The sequence below is a fragment of the Primulina eburnea genome, chromosome 14, assembly GCF_022965805.1.
Source record: "Primulina eburnea isolate SZY01 chromosome 14, ASM2296580v1, whole genome shotgun sequence".
Taxonomy (NCBI): domain Eukaryota; kingdom Viridiplantae; phylum Streptophyta; class Magnoliopsida; order Lamiales; family Gesneriaceae; genus Primulina; species Primulina eburnea.
In genome coordinates this window covers 23,421,019-23,429,473 of record NC_133114.1, presented here as the reverse complement: position 1 = coordinate 23,429,473, position 8,455 = coordinate 23,421,019, and the positions used below count along the sequence as shown (strand labels likewise).

General features: G+C 34.1%; 1 protein-coding gene across 2 annotated transcripts; it reads left to right on the top strand.

Annotated features, from left to right (window-relative positions):
- The first annotated feature begins 2,506 nt into the window (after positions 1-2,506).
- Positions 2,507-6,364, top strand: LOC140812663 (ubiquitin carboxyl-terminal hydrolase 20-like). 2 transcript variants are annotated; one of them, XM_073171001.1, is made up of 9 exons: positions 2,507-3,001; positions 3,371-3,491; positions 3,644-3,754; positions 4,097-4,263; positions 4,400-4,738; positions 4,985-5,107; positions 5,204-5,546; positions 5,589-5,717; positions 5,808-6,364. In XM_073171001.1, exons 1-9 carry the CDS (start codon positions 2,648-2,650, stop codon positions 6,083-6,085), a joined length of 1,965 nt encoding a protein of 654 aa, XP_073027102.1. In that variant the 5' UTR covers positions 2,507-2,647; the 3' UTR covers positions 6,086-6,364. The 2 variants fall into 2 exon arrangements, with proteins under 2 accessions (XP_073027102.1, XP_073027101.1); XM_073171000.1 differs by having other exon boundaries at positions 5,204-5,717.
- The last annotated feature ends 2,091 nt before the right edge of the window (positions 6,365-8,455 follow it).

The following is an 8,455-nucleotide window of genomic DNA, read 5'->3' as shown; positions in this document are numbered from 1 at the left end:
AAGATAACACGATAGATTTAAAATTAATAATATGTTAAGGACAAGATCAGATCAGAAAAATCTAACCAAAAATATAGTGTTTCACATATTTGTTTCACTAGAAACCTTTCTCTTACAAGGTATATAACTCTTCACAACTATATAAATATCAAGAATTCCTAATGATTTTACACATTTATTAATTGCTACAACTACTTTTATTTGATGTCCTCTAACTTTTGGTCATCTTTGCAAATCATATCACTCTTCTGCTCAGCCCTAATTTGCATAGAAGTTCAGCTCGGTTCACAACAAATTACTAAGAAGTATATGTCTCACCAATCCGAACACAAAATACATATTTTTGGTATCATCAAGTTTATAGAACTATATAAATTTATAATAATGTTATTTTATCACTATTATAAACATGTTAGGCCCAGTTTGGTAGGCATGACTAAAGTTGGATACACTATTAATAATTCGTTTGCTTTGGTTTTGGAACTTGTGACTGACTATTAGTTGGACAACATTCACTGTTCCAGTGGGAGTATAAATCAAGTCATATAATCTGGATAAAAACTATCCCACAATCCCTGAAATGCGAAATGACCGAAATACCCTTGACTTCAAAAATCAGATTTGGAAATGTGTCTGCTTCACGTCAGTCTCCTCATTTGTTCTCTCTCGACTCCTCCCACTCACCGCGGCTGAAGAACAACGAATATCACAATGGAGTAAGAAATCCACATTTGTACTTACAGATCTGAAGAACTTGGAAGTTTAATTGAAGGTAAAAGTCGATAAATTAGCGTCGAACATATGTGTGATTACTGAGTGCGGATCTGTTAATTTACGCCTTCGAGAGTATATTTGTGAGCGATTTATGTTCTTTTGTTGTACATTATTTTTATGAATATGTGGGAGACAAGAATAATTTTTTGTTATCGTTTGTTTGTTCTGTTAATGTAATGTCTTTTTTAATTGTTTAACAAATCGGATGAAACTTGGCTCCTCCTACAAGATAGTGCTTCTTCGTAGTCATTTTAGGCTTCGCTTAACATGTATTCTGTTTTTGTGTTTGTGTAATGCTGCTGTAGAGAAATTTTAATTTCTTTATCAATATTTGTAAGATTTTTTAATTTATGGGTTGGTTTGATCTAACGTTTTGTTACACTTGCTAAGAAATTTTTGTTTGCTCTGTGCATTATCGGAGGACACGATGTGGATCTCGGGAGGAAATCAATTTGTACTTTCAAATTCCAATATTAAATTGAAGGGTATTTTGGTCAATATTGTATTAATCATGCTTTTATCCACCTCACTTTTTTCACACCACACATGATATTATGTATCTCTATCATTATTAATCCTACCATATCAAGCATTTATCAATCAAATTATTAATCATTCAATTATCACATCATACATACCAAGCGAACCCTTAATATACTAAATCATGTAAATATATTTTGGAATGAAAAGATTATTTCATAAAGTGTTTACTTATAACATATTAATATACTAAATCATGTAAATATATTTTGGATTGAAAAGATAATTTCATAAAGTGTGTACATAAGTAAAATATTAAGGTAATAAAAAAATTAAAGATCTTAAAAATATATTACAACAATTTTAAAAAGAATATGACATCCGAAATTAAATTTAATAATATATAATATATGTTCTTGTAGTTCAAATTACGTGAAGTGACAGTTTTTGTAATTAACTAAATGAATATTTAATATATAATATAATAATAAATATTTTTAAAAAAAATTATATTATTTTATACATAAAAATACTATTCTTCACGTTTTAATTTTTAGAATCATCCTTTCTTTCTAGAAATAATTATTTCATAATTACAGTTTATAAAAATGTTTAATTTAGTTCTCTGTGGATTAACTTGTGTTCTTTCCATTCGGAGAATCCCCCCTTTCCCAGCAAATTTGTCATTGTTAGTTGCATCAAATTGAAAAGAACATAACCAACGTTGAAATCGAGATCCAAATTAACCTAGTTTAGAAGTTAGATTTTCGTTTTTCACATTCTGAATTGTATACTACATTCATGGTACGTTTGCAAAAATCCAGAGCAAACAATATTCAAATTAGTTTTTTTCGTGCTGAACTTAAATCCAAACTATTTTGTACAATAATTCACACGACAACCCATAAAATTCAATATTTTGCAGTATAATTTTATGTTAAATAAATATATTTCGAATATTTCAAATATTTATTTTAATAATAATTCATATATTTTAATAATAATTCGATTCAGTTCATTTATATGAGTTAAAATAAAATTCAATCACAAATTTTTTCTTCCTGATAATTTATGACAATTAAAGAAAACAAATAAATTTAAAAATAACAATAACCTCTTATTATTTCTATTTTATTAACTCTCCACTTTAAAAATTAATAAAAAAAATTATCCTGTGTAAATAATTAAATTTCCCTCGCTTTTTGAGCCTTTTAGTTTTTATTTTTATATATTTTACGTAGTTCCCTCCAATCCTAAATCTCTTGGGAAAACTGAAAAAAGGGGAACAATTTCAAACTCTTTCTAATTCCCCCCAAATCCTGAAACCCTAATTTCAAATCCCTCGCAAATTTATTCTCCGAATCAGTAGGCTGGCAAAACCCTAGACCAGGATATGGATTCGCACCCGAACGTTGAGGAATTTCCGGATTCCGGCCTTTGCCCGCCGAGGAGTGACGAGTTAGCTGCTGGCGTGACTGAATTTTTCGATGCCGCTCATGTGCTGGAAGGTGAATTTGATGAAGACGATTGCGAGATACTGAATCGTTCTCGCTTAGGCGACCGGTGGTCGGGATATCCCGATATCAGCGGGAGTCATGCGGAATCTGACACATTGTTGTCTTTTGATTATCGGAATTCTCGTGAAGATATGACTGACCGGGCGTCGCGAAGAGATATGGATGTTGAAGGGATGACTTCAAATTTGGCTTCGCGGCCCGAAAGTAACAAACCTGCTGACATTGAAAAGGTGGAGTCTGGTTTATTGACTTCTACTAGTTTGTGATTTCTGTCCTGGTCGTTATGTGATTTTTTTTTTTGTTTTGCACTCCTATACACTCGGGTTACTCAAATTTATCACCTTGACTGTCCAAAACCAACTCCATGACTCGAAGTCACCATGTAGGTTTGGGAAATTTAACAATCTCACCGACTTTAGTAATTGGTTAATGATTTTTTTGTTATTATTATTATGGCTTTGCCTGACATTTTGGTCGATGATGATATATGTATCTTTCCAGATGTTCAGTGTTTTTGGTTTTGTTTATTGTTTATGTTTTTATTTTCACCAAGTTTTGAATGTCTTTATTCAATTAAAAATATTGTGAAATATTTGCAGGGAGCAGGGCTTTTAAATTTGGGTAACACATGCTTCCTAAATTCTGTGTTGCAATGCTTTATGCACACTGTGCCTCTTCTTCATAGTTTGCTGTTGGATGATCATGCAGCGGGTTTTCAGTGTAAGAAAAACAATGATTTTATAGTTCTATTTATATTTTTGTTGCCTGTTAGAATTTACTTTCATTGTAAATTTGTTCCAGTTTGGTGGTTTGGTGATATTTTGTTGTTGATCTTGCAATTGTTGTAAACAGCTTTGTAATTATTAATGCAGGTATCGAGGAATGTTTCTGTGTCCTTTGTGCTCTGCGTGAACTGGTTGAACTGTCATTTACTTCTAGCGATGGAATTGTTGCACCTCGGAAGATTGTCAACAACTTGAGCTGTATCCTTTTTTCATTTGAACTAAATTTGCAAAACTAGCCCATATAGAAGTTTATTTTATCCTACTTATACTGATATTTTGATTATTTTATTTCAGTGCCTGTTGATTTTGTTTTCTTTTTCTAAGTTTTCACTTGTCATTCTTTCTATTGTTAATTTTTACTGTCATTTACCTACTGGGTAAAAATTATGATTGGTCAAATTACCAGCTTTGTTGGTGCATACAATATGAAACTGTTACTTCTGATTTTATTAAAAGAAATTATTTATGGTAGCCATAATTATTCACATGCGTTTCATGAAGCCCGTACTCTGAGATTCTTTGACCTCATAAAACTGCTAGATTTTTCGTCAAGTTTCCAGAGATACCAACATGAAGATGCTCATGAATTTCTTCAGTGCTTCCTAGAAAGACTTGAAAGCTGTCATGATTCAAAGCTAAAAGAATGCACAAATACAAAAAGTGACAACTTTGTTAGACAGGTGTTTGGTGGTAGTCTAGTAAGCAAAGTATATACTCTATACCTATCCTTTTGTGCTTTGCATTTTCCATGTTTTGTTATTAACTCCACAGTTTACTGCTTTATGCACTTATATGTGTGTGATTATGAGTTAAAATATCTCACCATATGCTGGCTACTTGCAGCTGAAGTGTTGTAAGTGCTATTACTGTTCTGACACTTATGAGCCTTTGGTTAACCTGAGTTTGGAGATCGAAGAAGCGGACAACCTCTTAATGGCTCTTCAATCTTTCACGAAGATTGAAAAAATTGAAGACTCAGAGAACAAGTTCACGTGTGAAAGTTGTAAAGAGCAAGTATCCATTGAGAAGCAACTTATGTTTGATCAAACCCCTTCCGTCGCTGCCTTTCATTTGAAGAGATTCAAAAATGATGGCCATTTTGTTGAGAAAATTGATAAACATGTAAAATTTCCATTGGAAATGGATCTGCGGCCTTTCACTTGTAGTGGAAAGATATCTGATGTAAGCTCCCGTTATGTCTATTCTTTTGAATGATGAAATAATATAGGACTCACATTTATTTTATCGAAACTCGTAAAATGAATTTTGAAATCTGAAGGCTATGGTTAATTGAAAATTTCTCATCTGATTGCTCATATACATATAATTGTCAAGAATGCAGCATAAGAAATCAAGTATTGCTTTAGTGTGTGTTATAACTGGAATCTGAAGTCCCTATCTTTCTATTTGTGTGTATGTGTCCTGCAGGTGGATCTTAAATACACACTTTATGCTATTGTGGTACATATTGGACCGACATCTACTTCAGGCCACTATTACTGCTTCATTCGTTTATCACCTGACATGTGGTATAAGTTTGATGATTCCCGGGTGAGTAATTGGACATGATCTTACTGCAATATATAATATTGATGTCCTCTATATCTGATGTTGGGGAAACCTTGATGTTTGATTGCCAACATATAGGTTGTTCAAGTCCATGAAGATTTAGTGATGTCACAGGAGGCTTACATTCTCTTCTATGCTAAAGAGGGAATCCAGTGGTTTTCAAGTTTCATGGAAACTCAGAAGTTCATAGAGTCCAATATATCGAGCACATCACCCAAATCAGTGTTAGATAAAGTAGATGTAGCTACAACATCTCCCACTCTCCACAAAACTCACTATTGTGATTCAATCGAAGCAAGTGATGCAACTGTTTCAAAATGCAGTGAAGTTGAAGACAATGAAAGTAAAGAGAATGGACCAACATGCAATAGTCCTGCAAGTGATTGTTTTGATCGGCCTTTACGTGATCCCCACACTGCAAGTGATTGTTTTGATCGGCCTTTACGTGATCCCCACATACGAGCCTCTTCACGTTCACCTGACATAATTAACCGGAAGCAGGGAGATGGTGTCCGTGGAATCAGTCATGTTTTTACTCCTCAAACACCTTCTAGGTCTCCAAGTCCAGAGTTATTTAGGAAAGACCCACCTGGTAATTTGAGCGAAACCTGTTTCCTTAAAGGTACCTTTTCCATGACTTTACGAATAATTGACCGATGCTTATAACTAACTTTTGTTTTAGATGTGGTTTTCTCCGTTCAACGTAACCATGTGCAATCTGTGGATCGGATCTCTTGCAAGAGACAACTGGATAAAGATCTTGATGATATGGAAACAAAGCAGGCTTGTTCACTCATAAAGAAAAGCATTCATGGTGCAAGAGGTCAGCAACTGCTGGCTGCTTTGAAGGGGTCGAAAAGTGAAGGTTCTGCAAATAGGAAGAAGAGTAGATCGCGATCATCTCCAAGAAGAGATGACATGAGACCGATACGTCCTTTGCTTGCGGGGGGTTTCAGGTGAACTGGAAATTAGTCAGACCCGGATGCACAGATGAGATTTTATCGACTTTGCAGTAGAATGGGATATTAGCCTTTTTGGCCGAATTAGGAAAGAAAGATCGTAGCTACTGCCCGTCTTGTCATTTGTTTTTTTAAAGAATTGCATTTTAACTTGGAAAAATAATTATTGAAATGTTCCTGGTATAAGGCCTTTGAAGGTTCACTCGCTTTCTTTAAATGTGCTTGGCAATCTTGTCATTTTCCTGAGGAATATAAATTGTGTTTTTTTAAAGAATATAAATCCGTGTTATGCTTCATGTATGATTGATGATTAGTTTGTTGTTTGGAACCAATGGCATTTTTTATTTTTGTTTTTGTATTTATTTTTGAGTTAAAATGGTTTTTTGTCAGAATAGATTGACTAGGTGGTTGGAATATTCCAAAAGCAATATTTGATTGTGTTCTCCCTAAACTGGACGGTGAAGAAACCGATCATTGATGTGTGAATATCGCATGTGCATAGCGTTGTGGCAAAATTGGATGGATTTATTTTGAAATAGAAACACAAGTACATATATGATGTTCACGGATTTATTTTGTAATAGAAACACAAGTACATCATAAGACGTTATGTTACAATCTTGTTCCTCTGTCGCATTCAACACATTATGTAGTTTCTTCATCTGCATCAGAAATCTTTATTCCTAGTCATTTTTTCCCCGAGATATTGGCTTGAGACATTTTTTAAGTTGTTCTGAGAGTATGGATTTGGTGCAAGTTGCAATGGAAGGAGTGGACTCGATTCCAGGAGCTGGACTGTGCTCCGTATCATGATCTACAGATTTTCGTTTCTTGATCAGATTGACAGCTCCATTGTCATTTACCACAACCATGTTGCAAGGTACTTTCTCTGCATAGTATTCTATGTATTTCCTGTCGTGATGCCTGTTTTTATATGTTCGAAGGTCACGAACATTACTCATCGATTCATATATTCACTTAGTAATAAGAGATAGAATGAACGAGCGAAATGAGGGGTGCAGTTTGCAATTTAAGTGTTTGGTTGACCTTGCTCACCTTTAATTTGAAAGGTATTTCAATAAGAATGAATCACGTGGCTTTCAAATACCCGTTTTCCGATTAAAAAGATCTTGTTGACCTGAAATATGTGATTTGTATGGTGAGTTTATAGTGAGTTTTTTGTTATATACCTATCAAATACTACCAATGTAGCATGAAGGCTGCTTATATGCTCCACAACCAGCAGTCTCAAAGGATGCCCCATTTCACTTCTGATTTCTGTTTCTACCTAAAAATGAGAAATATAAGCTTTTAATTTCGAGCAATATCAGATATGGTTGAGGGTTGTGAAAATAGTACCCCGTATTTTTGGCAAAGGTCGATCAACCTTCGAACCTTCTGACATTTGGGGCCATTCTTGAAGCCACCCTTCTCTTGAAAGTAAGGCAAATTCTCCAAATCCAAGCTCCACACGTCAGACCAAGTTTTCGATGACACTACAATGCAAAGCCAAATGCCAGATTTTATTCAAGTATTTTCATCTAATTCATCGACATGATGTTAACGATTACATATTTTATGCTATATTTGACATTATACCATCTTCGAATTGCATATTTGATATGTGATATTGATTGAATGTCACATGAACCATTATGAATAATGTGACAAACATTCGGGCAATTTGGTGATATGAACATTGTGAAAATTTAGAGAGATCTCACATGGCATGTTAAGCCAAGGCATAATCCCGAGGATGGTAATGGTGTGGCGGTTCTTGATAGTGAAATTTCTAAGAACCCACTCGAGCAAATCTACCTGAAATTCCTTCAGCGCGTCTACGACTATGAGTATTCGTTTAGGTTCATCGAATGATCCTGGTGACTCCTCAAGGATCACATCTTGTGCGAACGTCGTCTTGGGTACACGAAAACAACTCTGCATTGCTCTAGGTTTGATATACAACTCTCAAACATCCAATGAGGAAATGTATGCGAATTAACTTTATAAGGATGCAAAGCAAAACAGAAAGGAGGGGCTTTGATTCACGGAGTTGAGCTTCTTATACGAAGTTTTTAATGGTAGTTATCAAACATTTTACTTATAATATTTCAACATAGACGATGCACAATTAAAAAGTTGGGTAATTCCATCAAAATCCAAGCTTAAATATTTGTTATTGGATGTAGGAAAGATGCCATCGTTTTGAACTTTATTCCTACTTTTATTGAACTTTAAGTAACAATGCTTATAGTTTTTTTTTTTTTTAAATTTAAAAATAAGCTAAATCCTCTAATTTGGCCTCCATCGTTCGAAACTAACCAAGTGAACGACCCTTTTTAATCAGGACAAAATTGGATAATAATACAAA

What these genes read in the sequence shown, in the direction of transcription:
- LOC140812663 (XM_073171000.1), top strand. Translation starts at nt 2,648, where the DNA reads ATGGATTCGCACCCGAACGTTGAGGAATTTCCGGATTCCGGCCTTTGC. An exon ending in AACCTGCTGACATTGAAAAG is followed by an intron (nt 3,002 to 3,370) that starts GTGGAGTCTGGT and finishes AAATATTTGCAG; the next exon opens with GGAGCAGGGCTTTTAAATTT. An exon ending in TCATGCAGCGGGTTTTCAGT is followed by an intron (nt 3,492 to 3,643) that starts GTAAGAAAAACA and finishes TTATTAATGCAG; the next exon opens with GTATCGAGGAATGTTTCTGT.